Consider the following 23,613-nt stretch of genomic DNA (forward strand, 5'->3'; position numbering starts at 1 on the left):
TAGGATGCCAATGCACCTTTGGTGTTTGGCCTTCCAATAGCCAGATAAATAATATGACATGCCATTCTTTTATAATGAAAAATGGGAATCTTGACATAACAAGATTTCTGGAAAGTAATCAACTAATTCAAATTGGATACACCTTTAGAAATATGAAATAAGCTAAGCGCTAAGTTTCTCAGTCATTTAAATGTTAGAAACAAGTTTAGGATATAGACAAATCATTATGTTGCTTGTTGTAGTGATTTGTATTATACTGATACTGCAGTTTTCTTTTCTGCAGCTTCCAAGAGTCGCCCCTGCAGTGAGGAGTATCGTCGCATGCCTCCACCCAAACCGAAGCGCAACCCCAACACTCAGCTCAGCACCTCTTTCGATGAGTCCTACATGCAAAAACACGGCACCAAATTCAAGTCTGCTTCTTTGCCACGACAACAGAAGAAGAAGTCCATGTCCCAAAATCAAAGCCCTGCCTTGGACACGGATGAGGAGGTGGAACCTGTCTACATAGAGATGGTGGGGAACATTCTACGTGACTTTAGCCACTTTACTGGGAGCAATGCAGATGATGAAGATGACCAGGGAGAGAGTGTGTATGAGGAGATGAAATACCCTTCCTATGAAGAAGCTGCCCTGCCAACAGAGCATATCCAGGCACGCTGGGAACCTAGTTCAGATATAGACCTAACGCGATCTGCTGTCCCTCGTGGCTCAATTTGTGACATACCTGCCCCCTTTCCTAACTTATTGACTCATAGGCCTCCCCTCTTGGTGTTCCCCCCTGCACCTGCTCAGTGCTCCCCGAATTCAGATGAATCCCCCCTAACTCCTCTAGACGTCACCAAACTTCCTGTGATTGAGAACGTTGGGTATGGAAAACCTGGTTCTCCAACAACAACAAGCGAATCTGCGCAACCCTTGCCAGCACCGCAACACCACCATCACCATCACCATCATCATCACCATAAGAAGTCATTAGACAGTAAAGAATATTCATCCACCCAGACAATCACAGTATCTGGACGTTCCTCGGCTCCCCCCCTAACATCAGCCCTGTACAAGAGTGGGGGTTCTTCAGCTGCTCATGGTTACCCTCGCAGCCACTCTGCCTGCCCATCGCCTATCAGCATGGGTCGCTCTTTGACCCCTCTCAGCCTCAAACGTCCACCCCCATACGATGCTTTGATGACCGGCACGATTCCTCGCAGTGCCTCTGGAGTGTCTCATGGATCCCATGAGAGCGGACGACTTTCGAACTCTTCCAGCATCCATGGTGGATCCATGCAAAATGTTTCCACTGCATCAGGGGGATCAGGGGGGTCGAGTTCAGGGTCAGGAGGTCGTGGATGCCGAACACCAACCAGTCCACTGGACGAGCTCAGCAATTCGTTTTCTTCTAGCAAGAGCATGCTGAGAAAAGGCTCAGGTGGGCACAAGAACAAGGAGTTTAGCGAAAGTAAGCTACATTTGATTTATTTGAAAAACGTTGATAATGTAACGGCTTGATAATGTAATATATATGTAAAGCTTACACAAATCGAAAATGCTATAATCTTACTGTTTCTTATTGGCTTATTCAAGTCAGAAGAAGAAAAAAGTTAAGCAGTTAAACTTTTCACAAATCAATCCAAATCTTTGAACAATAACTCAGTAGTTTACCCTACCAAACCCAAAACCCAATCCCACCATAAACACCATTCCTAATCCCCTACAAAACTCAACCCTAAATCCCAACCTAAACCTTTATTTACATTACGGCTCTTTGAAACGTTGCGGCAGTGACAAAAAATGCGCTATCATTTTTGAAAGCCTACATTTCTACAGTCCACACTGCGACGCACAAGATGCTTTCGATTTTATTCACTTTAGAGAGCTTTTTTTAAAAAGCTACGTCGCTGTGTGTTACAATTATGCGCTTTTCAAATGAAAGCGTATTAGTGTGGACATGGACTTTACCTTAAATCCCAAATGTACCTCTCACCCATCATATCCCCCATCTCTACTCCTAACATTTTGCATTACAACAGGATTGACAACCTTTATTATAGAGAATACATTTCCAGAAAACCATATGCAGATTGAATACTCATACTGTCGTTGACCCATGAGCTTATATACAGTTAGCACCCCTGGAGCAGCCTTAGTTGTTCATTTGACATTACTGATCAAGTCAAGTCAAGTCAAGAAGCTTTTATTGTCATTTCAACCATATATAGCTGATGCAGTACACAGTGAAATGAGACAACGTTCCTCCTGAACCCAGGTGCTACATAGAACAACATAAAACAAACAGTACAGAACAGAAGAACACAGGGCCGAGAACTAAGATCCTCGCCCCGTAAAGTGCATGTGTGCAGCTGGTGCAAACAGTGCAAAAGACAACACAAGACAGTGCAAGACAACACAGGACAGTGCAGGACAATACACAATACACAAAATATAAAATTAAAAATAGAAATAGCTCCGCCAGTAAGACCTGTCGTAACAGAATAAGGTGCAGTGTAAACAGAAAAATGTAAACAGAATTTGTGCAATTCAGCAGTAGCAGCAATCAAAAATAGATTTAACAGTAACCAAAGGATTTGGACAGAATATTGTGCAAAATAACAAGTCCCGGAATCAGCAACAGACGGCATGTATACATTTTGCGATCGTGAAAAATGTGATTGGTATTGAAAACCTGGGTGAACGAAGTGTATGATGGGTGTTGAGTCCGGTTTGTGCGGATCAGTCACACAGTTGTGTGTAAGTGTGTGTGTGTGTGTGTGTGTGTGTGTGTGTGTGTGTGTGTGTGTGTGTGTGTGTGTGTGAGAGAGAGTTCAGTTCAGTTCTTTGTTGAGGAGCCTGATGGCTTGCGGGAAAAAACTGTTGCACAGTCTGGATGTGGCGGCCCGAATGCTTCGGAACCGTTTCCCTGATGGTAGGAGTGTGAAAAGTGTGTGTGACGGGTGTGTGTGATCGTCCACAATGCTGTGTGCTTTGCGGATGCAGCGTGTAGTGTAGATGTCCATGATAGAGGGAAGAGAGATTCCGATAATCGTCTCAGCTGTCCTCACTATCCTCTGTAGGGTCTTGCGGTCCGAGACGGTGCAGTTCCCAAACCATGCAGCTGCTCAGGATGCTCTCAATGGTCCCTCTGTAGAACATGGACAGGATGGGGGGAGGGAGATTAGCTTTCCTTAGCCTTCTCAGGAAGTAGAGACGCTGCTGGGCTTTCTTGGTGATGGAGCTGGTGTTAAGTGACCAGGTGAGCTTGTCCGCCAGATGAACACCAAGGAATTTGGTGCTCTTGACGATCTCCACTGAGGATCCAGCGATGATCAGTGGAGAATGGTCACTCTGTGTTCTCCTGAAGTCAACAACCATCTCTTTAGTTTTGTCAACGTTTAGAGACAGGTTGTTGGCTCCACACCAGGCTGTTAACCGTTGCACCTCCTCTCTGTATGCTGACTCGTCGTTCTTGCTGATTAGACCCACCACGGTCGTGTCATCGGCAAACTTGATGATGTGATTCGAGCTGTGCATTGGTGCACAGTCGTGAGTCAGCAGAGTGAACAGCAGTGGACTGAGCACACAGCCCTGGGGGGCCCCAGTGCTCAGTGTGGTGGTGCTGGAGATGCTGTTTCCGATCCGGACTGACTGAGGTCTTCCAGTCAGGAAGTCCAGGATCCAGTTGCAGAGGGAGGTGTTCAGGCCCAGTAGGCTCAGCTTCTCAATCAGGTGCTGAGGAATGATTGTGTTGAATGCTGAACTGAAGTCTATGAACAGCATCCTTACATAAGATGATGTGATTGACAGTAGCAACACATAGCCATTATGACCCATTTAATATCAGCAACCTGCTTATAATGTGAGCAATCTGCTATTTAACACCACATTGCTGTGGTATAGAGCTACTTATGGCCTGTACTGGCTCTTGGCTCCAACATGGAATACATTACGTATTTAGGAGTGGCGGTTGGTGGTGCTATATATCAGATTTTCGCCTCCTGTCTAATATCTTTAGTTTGACAATAGAGCTATTGGCTTTGGGCAGTGCATAAAATTACAAGGTGTCATAGATAGCATAATGAGAATTATGTATCATAAGTACTTCATGACTGTAACAATAGAAATCGATCTCCTTGATACGGTATGATGTGCGGGAGAACGGAAACCTGACCTGCAGCAATCAGGGTTCCTTCACATTTTTAAGATTTTTGATTTTTAAGACCATATTTAAAATAGTGATTTTGAAATTTCCAATAAAGCATGCGTTGTGTTACAATCTCTGACGCATGACAGATTTAGAATTTCTGATGTTTTCCATGTGTTTAGTCACATGGCAGGGGGTGACGTAGAATAGAATACCATTCATTTGTCACATATAAATTACAGCACAGTGAAATTCGTTCTTCGCAGTGTGGAGTGTCTGGTCCTAACTCCACAAAAAAACACATTTAGGAAATCTTCACACTAATACGTTTTTTGTTTAAAGACGCATATTTTCCTTTTTCAGTTTTGGCGTTCTGTTTACAAAGAGACTGCGTTTTCAGTCAACGAAAACGTAGCTTTGTGAAAACGCTCTCCAAAGTGACTGCATTTGATAAACACCGTTTTCACGTCGCATCGTGGGCTTCGAAAACAGAGGCTTTAGGAAACAATGACGCATTTTTTGTCATTGCTGTGTCATTTCAAAGAGCCGGAAAATGAATAAACGCAGGTTTTGCTCAGGCGTAATACAAGGACGTAAACATTTTCAGACATTTCAGTGTGGATGAGCAACGGAAGTGTGGGAGTGTTTTTAGACGTTTTGGCGCCTTTGTTGTCTTAAAAAAATGTTCCATACTAACCCAGACCTGTAAAATCACTCAGATCAAATTCCATTCTTTTTTATACTTTTCCAAAATGCGTTGGTCCCTATTTTTTTTTTTTTTGAGGCCAAAGTACAGGCAATACTTTTTACCCAAGTACAGGAAACGTGCACTAAAATGTTTACAGTCTGGGCTAAAAACAAATCAGCCTGTGCCTCACTTCTTTATATCATTTCTGTGGATTGATTTTGTTGATTGATTCCGAAGGAATGTTTAACAAAAAATCTGATGTGGATGCCTTGCTAGCCCATTTTCACTAACCGTCATTGATAATTAGTCAAATGAGTGCTAGTTAAACTGTAACTGTTAATCGTTCTCTGATTGCTGACCCAGGCAGACTGAGGGACCAAAGTTCAGGTCCCACAGCACCTCTACTGCACTTTTTCTGTCAGGCTAATGAGCATCTGTATGTGTGTGTGAGTGTCGAGTCGATTGGATGTGTGTTGCTAATCCTGTCAGTGGTGTAGGCTGTGGTATTTTTTTTTCTAGGTTACTTATATTATGCATAGTTTTCTTGCTTGCTGTCTTGCACATAAGAATAGACTGTCTACAGGTCGGAATACTGTAACACACACATACACACACAAAGTTAAGCAGTCTCCAGTGGGTCATCCATCCATACATCATTTATCACCCTAGCGCTTCACTATTAAAGCCTGGTGTTAAAAGCAAAGGAGGATAATTAACTGGAAATGAATAGAGCACAGCATGGCTAATGAAGCCACCGCAGACTGTTCGGAAAAGAACATGTGCAATAACATATGCACATAAGTGTTTTTATTTTTCTTTTTAAGCCAGAGTTTTCATTAGGCGCTCTCCTCACGAATAATCCGTACCATTAAAACCCCCAACAGTTAAAGTGAATAGCAGTTCTTTCAAAATGGCGCCTCTTAAGGCGCCTCTTATTTTGACACAGCTAAATCTCGAAATAGATCTGTTGGAAAGCCGATCTGGAAAAGACCGGTTGTTATGCTTATTTACATTTACGGCATTTAGCAGACACCCTTGTCCAGAGCGACGTACAAAAGAGCTTCGAGTCTCTTTGATTTTCTTTTTTAACAAATCAAACGTGGGATCTGTTAAGAGTTTCAGGAAGAGGTTGGTCTTCACCCTTTGCTTGAAGAAAGTCAGGGACTCTGCTGTCCGGACAGCTAAGGGAAGTTCATTCCACCACCAGAACAGAACAGAGAGGAGCCTTGAAGTATATTTTCCTCTGACTGTGAGAGAAGGTGGTACCAGTCGAGCAGTGCTTATGGCTATTCTCATATTTTTGGGGATTTTTTTACAATTGACTTCATCTTAATAACAAGAAAGCTTGTCAAAGTCATGCCTCAGGAACTTCAAATAGTGAATCTGTAATATTATGATATTAGATAATAGATTACTTTCGACAAATCACTGTTATCCTGTTTAAGTGATTAGTAGCAGTGGTGGGTCTCGGGACCTCGGCGGTGTCCCACATAAAACAATCCTCCTCTTAATACCATCATTATGAATAGAAACTATCAATATAATCGAGTAAAGCAGTAGAACAGAGCGTTGCATCACAGACAGGAATCAAGAAAACCAATGAATTCAATACAACAGGTCTCCTTTCACTGTAGCCACAACTGCATCGCCTGCATACGTCATCTTTAGCAGAAGGATCAATATTAACCTTATAAAAATGGGTTTTCTGTGAATGTTTGCACATTTTTTTTCATGCATTCGTTTTCCTGGAGATTTGAAATTAAAGTAAAATGTGTGGGTTTTTTTTTTTCAGAAGAAAATGCAAAAGTATAAATGGTTTGTGAAAAAGCTCAACAACTTTTTGGAACTGTTTGGTTGACATTTCCTAACGATGTCCAGCTTTTCTTGAAAGAGTCCATCTTGTAAATGTCCTTGTAAGTCTGTGGCCAAATAAATTTGTTCTGCTCTGTCAGTCATTTTGAAATGACAAAAGCAGCTTTTAAATCCACACAAATATATTTGAGCTTGTGCAGTTTGCTACAGATGCGGTCAAAGCGCACGGAAATGTAGACGTGTTTGGACGCCTCTTAGAGGTCCTCAGAATGTCCAAATCGCAGTCTGATTGGTTCAAATTTCAAGGACATTTTCAAGCAACATAGAGTGCCAATGAGTGATGTGGTGGCTGAAATCTGATTGGATAGAAACTCCAACATCTACAGACGTGCAAAATGTGAAAACATAAGTCAGTGATTCCGTTTCCAGAATCAGAATCAGGAAGAGCTTTTTTGCAAAGTGTGTTTTTATATTCACAAGGAATTTGTTTTGGTGACAGAAACTTCCAGTTGTAAATAAAAAATAAAAAAATAATAATAATAAAAAAAAATTAATAATAATAAATAAAAAAACCCGAAAAAATGTGGTATTGCACAAATTTATGAAAATAAATAAAATGAATAATAAATATAATTGCACTGAAAAAAATACCTAATATAATATCACATACAAAAATAATAAATAAATAGTGGTATTGGACATGTTTTTTTTATTATTGCACAATATGAAGATAATTAAAATGTTCATGAGGGTGATCTAAATTCTAAAATCGATTATATCAGATTATATATTTATTATCAGATAGTAATAAAGAAACATGTTATTTATTATTAATAGTTCCCATTCATTCATAATTTACAAAAGTGAACAAAAACACATTGTGCTTTGGTTTCACTTACGAAAAATAATAATAATAATAATAATAATAATAATATATTATTAATAATCAATTAATATAAATTTCTCTTTTAAAAAGTGCCTCAGATTTGATCCAAAAAACACAAACATGATAGCACACCAATGTTATGAACACGAACTCACACACACACAAACACCCCCACACCCCCACTCACACACACAGAAACAGCCGAGACTCTCAGCAGCCGAAATAATTGAAAAGCTTTCATCTGTTAGTAAAGCAATTTCCTTAATGCGTTCGGAGTGAATGAAGGACATGATGAATGTGAGCACTAACAGGTCCCCAGTGAGACACAAAGAGACAGGGGAGGGGGACGATGGCGACATATTAAAAATAAACCCACTGACCACTTAGCCTACTCGTGCAATTCAAAATCAAACGGTCGAGATTTAGGTCTCAGACTCTGATGCAGACTTATCGGTTATCTGATTTGTAATGAATCAATCAATCAATATGGCGTATGAATTCTGGCCGTAACCTCGGCTCCATCACTCCAGTTCATGTCTCGGGTGAAGCAATGTAGGCTCCTTCTTCTTTCGGCTGCTCCCATTAGGGGGCGCCACAGCGGATCAGCCGTCTCCATACCCCTCTGTCTTCTACATCTGCCTCTTTCGAACCAACTACCTGCATGTCTTCCCTCACCACATCCATGAACCTCGTCCTTGGTCTTCCTCTTTTCCTCCTTCCTGGTGGCTCCATCCTCAGCATTCTCCTACTGATATCCTGCCTCTGCACTTGTCCAAACCATCTCAATCTCGCCTCCCTCACTTTGTCTCCAAAAGGTCCTACATGCGCTGTCCCTCCCATAAACTCGTTTCTAATCCTGCCCAAGCTAGTCTTCCTAGCATTATTTGGTCACTGAGAGAAACACTAAGCCATAAGGATCGTTTTAGCTTAAAATGCTAGCATAGCTGGATTAGCAAGCTTGGAGACCGCTGCAGCTACCGTCAATATGGATTCTTTAAATTGAATGTGTGTGTTTGTTGACTATATTTCACTGAAATTGATTGTCCCTCGGTTGGACAACTGGGTTTATTTCAGGCTGCAGATGGTGTTTAATGTCTTGTTTGGTATTGTTTTGAATGTACAGCCTCGTCTGGGTTCAGGATTAGGTTTAGCATGGTAGGGGGAGATGGATCAAGTCCAGCTCCAACTCCTGGACTTCATCTTGGGCCAAAATGAGTTCAATGCCCATGCAGATGAATTATTTGTCTGGCTAATACTTGCTAACTTTTTTGTTGTTGTTGTTGTTGTCATTGAAAGTGTTAGGAACGTCTAGACTGAAACTTTCGGCCACTCACAGGGTACCAGGATCTTTCAGTTCCACAGAAGCTAATGGTCTTATTAAACCTTTACAGAATTCTTTACAGAATTTAAGCAGCTGGAAAATGTCTTAAGTTTTTTTCTTTCTCTAACATGGATGTCCATGCATTATATATTTTTTCTCTTTCTTGTTTTCTTATGATCATGCCTTCATTTTCTTAAGATCTCTATTTATATCCAAAGTCATTTATGACATTATCACACCTTAATTTTTTAGTGATCTCGACATAACAAACAGTTTCCTCGTGATCACTTCTTAGTTTTTTTCTGCTTATTCGGCACAATAGCATGTTCTAGAGGCAGCATGGTCACAGCGTCGTGGATGATTACATTCGCTTTTACTTCGATCAAGGACTCAAGGAAACTGAAATAGCTCTGTGTCTTTCAGTGATTGAAAACGTAGAAGGCGAGAGATTTTCTCTCTTGTGAGAAAACTGGTTTTTACGTTGAGATCACGGACTCTATGTCGAAATCACAAAAAAACAAAGTCGTGATCACACAATCCTTTCCTTAAAAAAAAGAAGATTCTAGGCACATCCTACATAACCATTTACATCTATGCCGTTTTGGCAGATGTCCTTATCCAGAGCAACTCAGTTTTAGCTCATTCCTTCAACTGAGCAGATATGGGGTTAAGGGCATTGTTTAGGGGCCCAAGAGTGGCATCTTGTTGAGGCTGGAATTTGAACTTGTGACCTTTGGATAAAAAAAAACCCCACTAAGATAAAACCTCCCCGCATCCTGTTAGGATGTTAGAAATTAAATATTAACACACACACACACACACACACACACACACACACACACACACACACACACACACATAATCTCTTTCTCACGCAAGTAGCCCTCAGGTAATGTTGCTGGATAAACAGTGGCCCCGTGTGGCCATATTGGTGCATGTGCAGGAAATTGGTCAAATAATAATATTAAAATAATAATAATTGTGATCAAAATATTGATTTATTTGGATTTTAATATTTTTTTAACTGAAGTATATCAGCACATAAAAACATCTACGAATTCAATAAGTGTTTATTTATATAGACAATGTCTCAAAGCAGCTTTACAGAATGTAAGAATTATAGAACAAAATATTTAATAAGTGAACAATGTCTATTTATCTGCAGTGAGTAAGCCTGGGGCAACCTGGGGCGACTGTGGCAACTCCCTTAAATGGTATGAGGAAGAAACCTTATGAGGAACCAGACTCAAAGGGGACATTCAAAGGGGACCCCATGCTTATATGGGTGATACAAGAGTGTGATTATAAAGCATAAAAAACAATACAAACACCGGAGAGTGAGAAATATCATGAGCGCTGGAGTGTGTGAAAATTCTTCTTCTTTTCTTTCTTTTCTCCATTGTCCTCTTTCGGCTTTTCCTATATGTTGGTCTCCACCCCAGATCTTCCATCTCCATTCAACCCTGTCCTCTACACCTTCCTCTTTCAAACAACCACCTGCATGTCCTTCTTCAGCCGATCCATAAACCTCCTCCTTGGCCGTCCTCTTTTCCTCCTGCCTGCTGCCTTTATCCTCAGCGTTCTCCACCCGATATACTCCATGTCCCTCCTCTGCATACGACCAAACCATCTCAATCTCACCTCTTTCACCTCGTCTCCAAAAACTTTCTACCTTCTCGGTCCCTCTAATGAACTCATTTCTAATCCTGTCCATCCTCATCTCCATGTGACTTTGCCTTCAGGCTTTTTGGCATTTGCACTAGGAATGATCTTATTTTGCTAATCCCTCTCTCTTTCTCTCTCTCTCTCTCTCTCTCTCTCTCTCTCTCTCTCTCTCTCTCTCTCCCCCCACCCATCACACACACACACACACACACACACACTCTATCTCTTCTGTCACTCTTTAATTCATTCACTTTGCATTCACCATATATTAATATGTGTGTGTGTGTGTGTGTGTGTGTGTGTGTGTGTGTGTGTGTGTGTGAGAGAGAGAAAGAGACGGAGAGAGAGAAAACGATCTGATCTTGTTCATTACTCTCTCTCTTAGACACACACCCACCCACACCCACACCCACCCACACGTCACTCTTTTCTTCATTTACTTCACTGTGACTTTAAGACCTTTTGACTTCACCATATATTTGTGTGTGTGTGTGTGTGTGTGTGTGTGTGTGTGTGTGTGTGTGTGTGTGTGTGTGTGTGTGTGTGTGTGTGTGTGTGTGTGTGTGTCGAAGTTGAAGGAAAGACCAGGAGCTACAGCATTGATAGTAAAGAGCGAGCCCTACGTAGCTCCTCCCCCAAAACCCAGGATTGGGACACGACCTCAGGACATTCGGCCACGCCCACGCCTCTAGGCCGCTCCTCGATCAGCCCGACTACCATGATGGGAGGCGGATCTTCAGGTATGTAAAGAAAAAAAACAAGAGTTTTGGGTGTAATGTGGTATTTAACCACCAGGTGGTGCTAATGTTCGAGTCTCCAAATCTGTCCAACTTGTCCCCTCTAGAACCAAAAACTGCCTGCAAACTCGGCCGTTCCGCCTCCACATCTGGAGTCCCGTCTCCTGCAGGGACGCCCCAAAGACACGCCCCAGATTCTTCGTCCAATCAGAGCGCGAGCAAGGTACTGCATTCACACTCTTCGGCGTGAGCGAGGCGGCGCATGCGCGTGGTGCTCTGTCCCGTCCTGCGTGTCTGTCTATCAGCCTGCTAACGTCTTCTGTGTGTCTCTCAATGAGCTGAGGAACACTTGACTGTGTGTCCACGACTGTTCACTACATCCACTTGGCTGCTGTCTCTGCTTATTGTATATATGTCTGTCTGTCTGTCTGTGTGTGTGTGTGTGTGTGTGTGTGTGTGTGTGTGTGTGTGTGTGTGTGTGTGTGTGTGTGTGTGTGTGTGTGTGTTTGTGTGTGTCCAGATCGGGGCTGTCTCTCATTGGTTCAGGACCCTCAGTGTTATGAGGAGAATAAAAAAAGATGAAAAAGCAAATTGTCTTCCACATACTCATCCACTCTTCTTCTGTTCTCCACCTCTCTATCTCTGTTCTATCCATCACTTTCTCCAAGTTTTCTTTCTATTCAACTCATCCCCTCCGTTCCCCCTCTCTCTCCATCTCTTTCTCCTTGTTATTTAATCATTTCTTTCTCTTTATTTTTGTCTCTTTGTTCTGTCTCTTCATCTCTTTGTACATGTTCTTCCTCAATGTTCATTCTCTCCATCTCTCACTCTCCCTCTCTGCATTCATTTCACTCTTCTCTCATTCCATCTCTTTTTGTCTCTCCCTATACATCATTTTCTTTCTGTTTTCTCTCTATTCAACTCTTTTCCTTTTTCTTCTCTCTCCATCTCTTTCTATCCCTGTATTGTCTCTTTCCGTTTTTCCCCAGGTCTCTTTGTATCCATCTCTTTCTCCCTGTGTTCTCGCTATCAATCTCATTCTCGCCGCTCTCCCTTTCTCTTCATCTCTCTGTCCCTGTTCCGTTCATCTCATTTTCTCTGTAACCAATCGCTCTCTCTCTCTCTCTCTCTCTCTCTCTCTCTCTCTCTCTCTCTCTCTCTCTCTCTCTCTCTCTCTCTCTCTCTCTCTTCGTTTCACACACACTTTATGAAAGTATTTCTGAAAGAAAATCCTTGAATAATCCACTGCTCCTGTTGTTCATGATGAGCAAGAAAAGACAATCTGAAAAAGAGCAAATGAACAAAGTGAAAGAATTCACCTCCAGACAACCCTGTTCTGGACCCAGTGCCATTTTTTTGCTTTTCCTGTTAAGCAGAACGTCTCTGTCTTTTTCTACTTATATACAAACATCAAACAGCCGATAGTAAAGGCAGCATCTCATCAACCTCACTTTGGAGCAACGTTCTTCTCTGTATCACAATAATTCATCGGTCATTCAACTAACACTCTTTCGGTTCACTGTAAATATCAACCAAAATAAATCCACAGTCCTGCCCTGTGAAGAACATCTTCAAAAACCCAAATTAAGGTCATTATTACCTCATTTTCTTCATCCTCTGGCTGTATTGTTTGATGTATGTATATATAAAATGCTGTGTCCATGTCGATGCAACGGGGTCAAACGGACCTCTGCGAACGTTTTGCCTGTATGCTTTTCTCTATGTTTAATTTTTACTTTTTCCGTGTATTATATCAGCGATATTCGATCCAGTCGCCAAGATAGAGTCCGAAAAAAAACACGCACATACACAGAAATACATTTTCAGTCCTGACATATACGTATAAGCTGTATAATACCGGAATTCTGGGTTTGAAATATGGACCAGATTTGTTGGTAGTTCTCCAGAGGAAAATAACTTTTCACTGAGGTAACTCGAAATGGACAAAAAAAAGGGCTAATCCGGATCCATTCGAGAAAAACGGCGTTTTTGTCAAAAATACACCGATCGTTTCCCAAAAGTCACTCATCCAGACACTGAGACGTCTGAATTTATGTACTTTCCGGTTCTTTGAAACTTCGTGGCAATGACTAAAAGTCGTCATTGTTTTTTTCAAAAGCCTTTTCCAAAAAGCTACGTTTTCGTTGATTGAACGAAATGGGAATTCTTTGTGTGAACAAAAATATCCCTTTTCCAAACAAAACGTATTAGTGTGGACGTGGCCTAAAATTCACACCGTGATTGGTTGTTATGTTGTGAGGCAGCAGTTACTGTGACAGTACAGCGCCCCCCGACTGTGCGACTAAACACAAGGAAAACATCAGAGATTCCGATTCTGAAATACTGCCGACATTGTAGCATAACGCATCCGATAGTTGGAATTTAAAATCATTATTTCAGATGTTAAATATAGTCTTAAAAATCTTTAGGGAATTCTGCATATTTGAGTCTGGAAAAGTATGGAATTTTGAAGTAAAAAAATGCGTAGAGACCCTGAGACACGATACACTTTATGGACAAATTATAAGGACACCTGACATTTCTAGCCATTTTTGCTTCGTCATCGAATTTGTACCACAGAATTGGCGACACAATTGTATAAGATGGCTTCACTTGAACTAGGAGCTCCAGACCTGTTCCAACATGAACATGCTCCTGTCCACAAAAGCAAGCTCCATGCAGATACGCTTTCAATTGGTTGGATTGGACGATCTCCTGCTATACAGCTGTGAATTGGAATGCTGACTGCACCCCAGTCCTTCTCACCTCACAATACAAACATGATTTTACCAATGCCATTGTACCTGAATGCCCACAAATCTCCATAAACACACCCCAAATTCTAGTGGAACATCTTTCCAGAAGAGTGGAGGCTATTGAGGACCAAATGTTGAACGGGGTGTTCAAGAAGAATCTTATGGACAGGTGTCTCCAAACTTTTTTCCATATAGTGTATTTGAGTCTCAAGATGTTTGAAGGTTGCGTTCTCCAGACTGGTTGTTCCAGCTCTTCAGAATAGTCCAATGTTCAATAGTCCTTGGTTCTGTATGTTGTGGGTCATTATATCATTGGAGAGCCAATGACCTGCTAAGATGGAGCTTTCTTACACTAAGCAGTACTTTTTGCTCCAGAACAGCTTGGTAGATTTGGAACGGGATTGTGTCCTTCATAGATAGAGGGTATCAGATCTAGCAAAATATCGTGTCTCATTTTTTCCCAAAAGCATTGTGGTTGGTCCAAACTATTAGTTCGGAATATCAATATATACAGTATATATTTGTCCAATTATTTATATTTCAAAACATACCAACAAATTTGTCCATGTCTGTATTTGGAAAATTTGGAAACCCAGTTTTTTATGGTTTTTTAAAGACACCTGCATGTTCCTTTTGTTTCTATGCAACAAACTAGGTCAATTATGTAAGTATGACGATTTCCTTTGACAGAACAAATATATAAATGTACTGATATTCAGCTTTTTTGAAATTGGAAAAATTCTCCTTTAGCATTAAGAACACTTATACACAACTTTTTGCTTTCGAGACTAATGTTCAACTGAAATACTTGTTTGGAAATTCCTTTCTTGAGATAAAATTTATCCCAGGGCAGTTTAATGGGATTTAGGTGCTGTGACTGGGCAGACCGTTCCATTTAAGATAACACTCCAGACGATTGTTTGCTCTCTGAAAGATGGTCCGCGGTCCAGACGGATAGGTGTAACGGCGAACAATGGAATAGTAGCCATGTTGGTTCAGGATTTCTTTCACTTTGCTGAATAAGTCTCCAAAACTCCCTGTTCCAAAACAACCCAAAACCAATAAGTTTCCACCATGTTTGATCGTGTGTGTGATGGAGTCTGCTAACATCTTCTCTCCTGTTCTTTGTCTTACGTAAGATCTTCCATTAGAGCTCAAAATTTCCAATTTGGACCCTGTAAAACTTTCTTTCAGTCCAATCATCACTGTTCAGTTCTTCTATGTTTTTCACTTTGACTTAGTTTGTTGCACTGAAACAAAAGAAAACTGTAGGTGTCATAAACTGTTACTGTAGCTCATGTAAATAAATATTGCACCAGACCAATACCGAATCCCTGGATATGTGTATCTATAACTAGCAAACCTAAAGAAAAAACAAAACAAAACATGCAATACAAGCAGCTAAATCGCCCGACAAACTAATCCTCAAAAAACTAATCCAAACTCAATAATAAAATCATGTCAGTGGTTTACACTCTTTATCCTGTTTGTCTTGTGTTTTCTGTGTGTGTGTCTGCAGCTTCCTACCTCCAAAGCACAAACGTTTGTGTGTTTCTGTGAATGTTGGCGTGTGTGTGGGTGTGTGTGGGTGGGTGTCCTAGGGTGTTTGCATTTACTTGTAGTTGTGCATGTACATGGGGTCTTAGTGCATATGATTGTTGGTATATGTATGTGTGTGTGTGTGTGTGTGTGTGTGTGTGTGTGTGTGTGTGTGTGTGTGTGTGTAGGGGGGTTACAATAAAATACTACACACACAATGATCTTCAAAGGAATATGAATACTACGATCATTTCTAATGCACATGGTCTGTTTTTTAATGTAAAGGAATGCTTTCGGAAAAGGTCGAGTTCGATACGAATTGCCAATCGGAATGGATATTCAATTCGCTTTTAAAAAATACATTAAATAAATCCAGAAATATTTTGATGGCTAGTTATATAAGATAAATAATAGGCTGCTATTTTCCTATGTATCGATTATTATTTATTGTTTTTTATATAAATATGAATATATATAAGATACATTAAATGGATAGACACAGACAGACGGACGGACGGACGGACGGACGGACGGACGGACGGACGGACGGACGGACGGACAGAAGGACAGACAGACAGACAGACAGACAGACAGACAGACAGACAGACAGACAGACAGACAGACAGATAGATAGATAGATAGATAGATAGATAGATAGATAGATAGATAGATGTGGATATTTCCCAAACTGTAATTCGCAAAGGCACACTTTATAGAATGTCTTTGCTATTTTTAAGCTTAATAATATTAATATTCATTTTATATATATATATATATATATATATATATATATATATATATATATATATATATATATATATATATATATATATATATATATATATATATATATATTTCTTTTATTATACTATTATAGTGCTGGATTATGTGCTATATCATAAACAGCTGAAAGGTTACACAAGTGGAAACCTTATAATTTCACATAATCTGAATTCGGAGCTACAACCAAATAAAGTCCAACATGATTCTGAATACAACAAACTTTCCTTGAACAAATATTACAATTTCTATTATTAGACAACGAGGACAAGAACAATGTCTTGTTATTACATGTGATATAGGAAACGGGCAGTTGTTGAAACTGAGACGTTCAGGTTGAGTTGAACTAGTAATAAACATAAAACAAACACAAGGGTAAAGATGGCACCAACGTTCTCTTACCCCCCAGATGCCCCCACTGCCGTGGGCATGCGGGGACAACACCATGATGGAGATGATCGAGAAGAAACGGCATCTTTGCAAGGAGATCAAGGCACGGCAGAAACCCGACAAGGCCCTGTGCAAACAAGACAGCATGCCCATCCTCCCCAGCTGGAAAAAGACCAACGGGGGCAAAAAATACGGCCCTCCACCCTACTCAGCCCAAACCACAGTCTTCTGGGACACAGCTATCTAACACGTCAAAGCGGCCGAGGTAAACAGCTAGCGAGTAATATTCGTCCTTCAAGCCTTCAGTCCACAGACACTGAAACGCTGGATTAGCATGGGGGTGTGGCCAAACAGTGGCTGTTAAACCAATAGGAAGCAAAAGGGAATTTATTTGAATTCTGTAGCAAATCGACTTAAATCTGAGAAGGTTCAGATTTAAGTGTCCTTGGTTTCTTATTAACGTTTGTACTTTTTTTTATATCAAGAAAAAACAAAACAAAGAAAACAGGGAAAAACGATGCTTAGAGTTTTTTTAAACGAATTTACAAAAGAACTAGTCATGCGATGATACGCATCCCCTGGAAGATGGTATTTTTTTTGTTCTGGTTCTCTTCTTTTTTTTTCTGTTCTTTTTTTCCCTCTTCTTTTTCTATGTTTCTATGTTGCAGCAACACTTCATAGTGTTGAATGAAAAGAAAATCTCTATAGCTTATAATATATAATATAATATAATGTAAAATATGGTATAAAAAATTAAATTAAATATGTGCACATTTTTTGATATCTGTCTTAAAGGAATGTGAAAAGGTTTGATTTTATTTTTTTTTTTTGCATATAGGGATTATAACAAAAGCACTATTTTAAGAAAAGGAATCTATTTTGGACATTGGGTGTTGTAACGAACCGTTGCAATGGTGGATTGTCGTCGAGGTCTTGCGTGTACTATGAGGTGCTGATCTTCTCTTCAAGTCAAACTCAACCACTTTCATGCCTGATATCTCTGGTGCTCTTCTACACTTTTATTGAGGTTTTTCTTTCCCGTTCATAAGGACTTCACGAAATCTGCACACAGTGCTGAGCATTGAAAAGAAGGAAAGAAAGAAATGCTAAAAACTGGATAGCCAGTGAGAATGCTAGCTTAACCATATAATCCCTTTAAGTTGTATCAGGCAATACCAAAAAACAACAACAACAAAAAAAAACACTTTCTATGAAGCCCATATCCCATGAAGAACTGCTTGGTAGCCTTCCCATTTCCTGTGTGCTTTACATTTCTTGTCCCAGTGACTACCCTATTGTGTTCACCTGTTCTGTGTTTTCTGCCTATATATCCCATTGTTTCTGTCTCGTCGCAAAGTCTTACCAACTCCTTTTGTGCATTCCTGATTACATTTCTCATCCCGTCTTTTCTTATCCCGGTTATTTATCTATTTTTAAATCTTTAACATTTTTTATGTTTCATCTTTAACGTTTCATGCTAACCTGTAGATTGACTAGCACTACAAACGTTGACTGGCCTTATAAAAGCACGAGCTTTAATAAAACACGGTTAAACACATATTCACTTGAGACTTGAAGCACACAATGATTACATTATAGGTTGCCAAGTAGTCACACTATTCCATCTTTATCAAGTGGACAAAAGAATTTGGACGAAAGTTCTAGGACACCTAACTTTTTCAATTGTGTTCAACCTATGGGTGTGCTAGAATTAAAGTAAACTAGCAAACTTGTTCCAGCATGACAATGCCCCTGTGGACAAAGCTATTGTAGATCAATTAAGATATGCTTGGATTAGAAAATCTAAGAATGTTTGGATCACCTTTGACTTTACTGAAATCCTTGAATCTCCATAAACATTTTTCAGAAGAGTGAAAGTTATCATAACAGCAAATGGGGACTTTATGAAGAATACGATGTTAAAAAAGCACAAACTTTAATTCATAAAGTGGATTATTCATTGAATGACATGCTGACATAGACGCTGATTTATGAATATGGGCTTCAGATAAAGTGTTTTGTGTAAATGTCCAACTTTAAAAGACCATGAGATAAAAAGAAGGTATGTTCTCGGTCAGGAAGCGGCACCACCTTTATTACATCCGAACCATGTTTACTATCGCCTCTATGGAAGAGCCATATTTCCGAATTTAGCCGAGTTTAGCCTGACCTACGGCTATGAACTGGAATCATGACTTTTGAGCCACTTGCCTAGCGGAGAACGCAAGCACAACTCGGGCTGGATATCAAATCAGCATGTTTTCCGATTCAGTCCGGTTCACCCACGACCGGACCGAACCGATTCCGCATCAAACGGAAGTAAATTGCTTGACTGTGCGTTTGTCCTTTGTGATATGTAGAATGATATTTATTTTGTCACTGATAGATGAAAATTGTGAATCAATAGTGAAGTGTTTGTGTCATTCCGGCATTAATTACTGGTTTTGGAAACAAGAAATGAATATATCGATTGTCTTTTAATCACAGAGGGTCCAATTCTGGTTTTATACTCTATTTGTCCATTACTATGGCCAGCACCTTCACACATTTCTCAAATCCCTGTTCACTAATCAGCATGACCACACTGTGTTTGTGGATTTTTTTTTTGTATATATATATTTATTTATTTTTATTCTCTTCTTCTCGAAGACAGAGTGTGCGTTAATTCAGTTTTCAGATTGCTAGGGTAATGACACCCCACCCCTTTAAAATGGGGTCTGGTAAACCTGAAAAGCCCCTCCCCCTTTTGTGCCAGCCACACCCACTTAACCCTGCTAACCATCTTTCTACCACACATACCCACGATTACATTTATAGAGCTGACATCCTTGCAAAAACGTGTTGCCTTTTGAAGACCTGGGTTCACTGTGACTTTAAGTGGTGGCTAATTTTGGGAGGGGCTAACGGTCAAGGGTCAAAGAGCTATGCTGTACAGGTTGGAATGGTATCCTGGAGTGGAAATAGTAATTCAAGTGGTTGTTTGTTAGGGGGTTGTGTTCAGGGTTGGGATAAGCAGATAAAGCCTGGCCAGATGCTTCTTTAAAAATGCTCAAAATTCGGCATGTTATACATGATATATGATTCACCAACATACAGCATTTGGCAAACCCCCTTATCCAGAGTTTAATTTAATCACATTTAATGTCATTTTTACAACATAGCTGTTTAGGATCAAGAGCGTTATTTAAGTCCCTAGTAGTGGCAGCGTGGCGTTGCTGGCATTTCCTTATCCACTGAGCTACCACTTCCCTACACAAATTAGTCAAACATCTCAACCCCTAAACTCCCACTTTCCTCAGTGTACTAGTCCAACACATTAACCACTGAGTTACAACTTCCCTCAACACATTAGTCCAACACTTAAACCACTGAGGTACCACTTTCCTCAACAAATTAGTCCAACTGCTAAATTACCACTTACCTCAATACATCCAATACCTTATTCACTGAGCTTCCATGTTCCTCAATGCACTAGTCCAACACCTTAAGCACTAAGCTTCCACTTCCCTCAACATATTATTCCAAGACCTCAACCACTAAGCTAGCACTTCCCCCAACACGTTAGTCCAACACCTCAACCACTAAGATGGCACTTCCCCCAACATGTTACTCCAACACCTCAACCACTAAACTAGCACTTCCCTCCACACGTTAGTCCAACACCTCAACCACTAAGATAGCACTTCCCCCAACATGTTAGTCCAACACCTCAACCACTAAGCTAGCACTTCCCTCAACACGTTAGTCCAACACCTCAACCACTAAGATAGCACTTCCCTCAACACGTTAGTCCAACACCTCAACCACTTAGCTAGCACTTCCCTCAACACATTAGTCCAGCCCCTCAACCACTGAGCTACCACTTCCCTCAACACGTTAGTCCAATACCTCAACCACTAAGCTAGCACTTCCCTCAACACATTAGTCCAACACTTAAGCCACTGAGGTACCACTTTCCTCAACAAATTAGTCCAACTGCTAAATTACCACTTACCTCAATACATCCAATACCTTATTCACTGAGCTTCCATGTTCCTCAATGCACTAGTCCAACACCTTAAGCACTAAGCTTCCACTTCCCTAAACACATTAGTATAACACCTCAACCACTGAGTTACCTCTTAACAAATTGGTCCAACACATTAACAAGTGAAGTACCACTTTCCTCAACAAATTAGTCCAACACCTCAACCGCTAAACTACCACTTACTTAAAAACCTTGGTCCAATGCCTTCTTCATTCAGCTACAATGTTCCTCAATGAACTAGTCGAACACCTTAAGCACTGAGCTACCACTTCCCTCAACATATTATTCCAAGACCTCAACCACTAAGCTAGCACTTCCCCCAACACGTTAGTCCAACACCTCAACCACTAAGATGGCACTTCCCCCAACATGTTACTCCAACACCTCAACCACTAAACTAGCACTTCCCTCCACACGTTAGTCCAACACCTCAACCACTAAGATAGCACTTCCCCCAACATGTTAGTCCAACACCTCAACCACTAAGCTAGCACTTCCCTCAACACGTTAGTCCAACACCTCAACCACTAAGATAGCACTTCCCTCAACACGTTAGTCCAACACCTCAACCACTAAGCTAGCACTTCCCTCAACACATTAGTCCAGCCCCTCAACCACTGAGCTACCACTTCCCTCAACACGTTAGTCCAATACCTCAACCACTAAGCTAGCACTTTCCTCAACACGTTAGTCCAACACCTCAACCACTAAGATAGCACTTCCCCCAACACGTTAGTCCAGCACCTCAACCACTGAGCTACCACTTCCCTCAACACGTTAGTCCAATACCTGAACCACTGAGCTAGCACTTCCCTCAACACGTTAGTCCAGCACCTCAACCACTGAGCTACCGCTTCCCTCAACACGTTAGTTCAATAACTCAACCACTAAGCTAGCACTTCCCTCAACACGTTAGTCCAATATCTCAACCACTGAGCTACCACTTCCCTCAACACGTTAGTCAAATACCTCAACTGCTAAACTACCACTTACTTTTAAACATTGGTCCAATACCTTCTTTATTGAGCTACAATGTTCCTCAATGCATTAGTCCAACACCTTAACCACTGAGTTATCACGTCCCTCAACACCTTAGTCCAACAACTCAACCACTTCCCTCAATACATTCCACTTACCCTTAACACAAGTTTCATAGAAGATCCGATGTAATTAAAATTACATTGTCTTTTCAAGTAGTAAATTAAATGTATGAGGAAATAAATTTTATCATACAATCTTCTGTTACACGCTCATTGTACACATAATTTTGTGGCTACACTTAAAACATGGAGCTTGAATATGTGCGGAACACCACTCTGAATACAAGGAACTTTCCCTGCACCAATACCGAAATAACTCAATCATTAAAGAACTAAAAAGTGGCCATCTTTACACCGACCCGTCTTTAATCATTAGGTCCGATTCCCAAATACACTATATCGACAAAAGTATTGCGACACCTGACTGTTCCAGATGCATAGAGATGCACATGGGCTGGAGTCGAAGATCTTGAGTGGCCTGCTATAGAGCTCTGACCTCAACCCTAATTAACTCTTTTGGGATGATTTGGAACGCTAAGCGCACCCCAGGCCTCTTCACCTCTCACACATCACTACATCCAAAATCTAGTAGAACATCTTCTAAGAAGAGTGGAGGCTCTGGTGGAGGTTCATCTTAGACTCAGGTGTCTACTAAGTTTTCTCCATATAGTGTATATGCCATTGTTAGAATCAGTAATTGGGACCGTGAGAGAGATTTTATCCATATATTCTATAATGCTAGGAGAGAGCTGGTGGTCATGTTCTAATAAATCTGGTGGAATGGGAACGTTTGCAAGGGTTGCATGTTGAATTTCTTACAAAGCAACAGAATGGTGGGATGTGGATGTGCTTTATTCCTCTTGTTTTTTTTATTTAGAAAAAAAAGATTTTTTTACCATTTCTAGCTACATTCGATGTTGTGGAACATCCACATATACATTTTTGTTTCCTTTGCTTTTTTTCTTCTTTTTTTTGTTTAACATTGACGTTAAAACAAATCATGTAATTTGGTCCTCTGTAATTACTATGTGTTTAATTGTTTTTCCCCCCCCAACACTTTCTTAACTAAACGCACAATCGTTTGAGTAAGAGCGTGCTTCCCATCTACGATTTACTGTGTTTCAAGTTAACACGAAGGATTAAAATCGGGGGAAAAAAAATATAAGGAGAGAGGATTTACATAAGGAAAATCTGGATTATCTGGATTATGGATTAGAGAATGCACAGACTGGGCTTTAGAAACAATGTCACACTTCTACACTCATGTCCGTGTGGGTGTGTGTGTGTGTAGGTGTGTGTGAGTATGTGTGCGCATGTAAATATTCTATACTCTGTGGAGGTGCGTTTATTGCACTGCAAGGGGGCGGGGCTGTGATGTAGGCACACAGTGATGTCACAAGTCGTGTCTTTTCTTTGCACTGAGCGTGTTGCGCGCCCTTTATTTTTCTGGCAACCGTGAAACGGAGAGTTGAAAGTGGGTGATATTATTGTGCCACTGTTTTTTGTCTTTTAATGAAACGATGATGTAAAGAAAGAAATAAATATGTTTTTTTAAATGGTGTGTTTTGTCTTGATTTGTGTGTAATCATAAACTGCATTAAAAACGCTGCAGTACGAAATAATAGCGCAAGTTGCTCATTCGCAGGGAAATTACTGATTGAGAATTAGAAATAATGATGTTTTAGGTCCACAATTAAAGCCACTTTTTAAAAATAGTGTAAAATTTTGAAATATGTAACATTAACTAAAATTGTGACTTGCAGCCTAGCCAGTTTATATTGCTGCTACTGAAATGTATGCTAGCCTAGCTGTGTATTAGTAAAGAAAATAAAAAACA

General features: G+C 40.5%; 1 protein-coding gene and 1 long non-coding RNA gene across 4 annotated transcripts in view; both read left to right on the plus strand.

Moving 5' to 3' along the window:
- nyap2a (neuronal tyrosine-phosphorylated phosphoinositide-3-kinase adaptor 2a) overlaps positions 1–23,332 on the plus strand; it is a 52,114-nt gene extending 28,782 nt beyond the window's left edge. For 2 of the 3 annotated variants that reach the window (XM_083549025.1, XM_083549027.1), the window contains exons 4-7: positions 284–1,456; positions 11,080–11,247; positions 11,352–11,467; positions 16,729–23,332. In XM_083549025.1, coding sequence (XP_083405151.1) covers positions 284–1,456; positions 11,080–11,247; positions 11,352–11,467; positions 16,729–16,956 — 1,685 coding nt within the window. In that variant the 3' untranslated portion in view covers positions 16,957–23,332. The remainder of the gene's footprint in view (positions 1–283; positions 1,457–11,079; positions 11,248–11,351; positions 11,468–16,728) is intronic. The other variant, XM_083549026.1, reaches the window with a different exon arrangement.
- Positions 13,347–15,721, plus strand: LOC310730205. Its single transcript, XR_014534760.1, has 2 exons — positions 13,347–14,171; positions 14,206–15,721. It is a non-coding gene; the product is annotated as an uncharacterized lncRNA (long non-coding RNA).
- Positions 23,333–23,613: the final 281 nt, after the last annotated feature.

Source organism: Silurus aristotelis, assembly GCF_946808225.1.
Source record: "Silurus aristotelis genome assembly, chromosome: 8".
Classification (NCBI taxonomy): Eukaryota; Metazoa; Chordata; class Actinopteri; order Siluriformes; family Siluridae; genus Silurus; species Silurus aristotelis.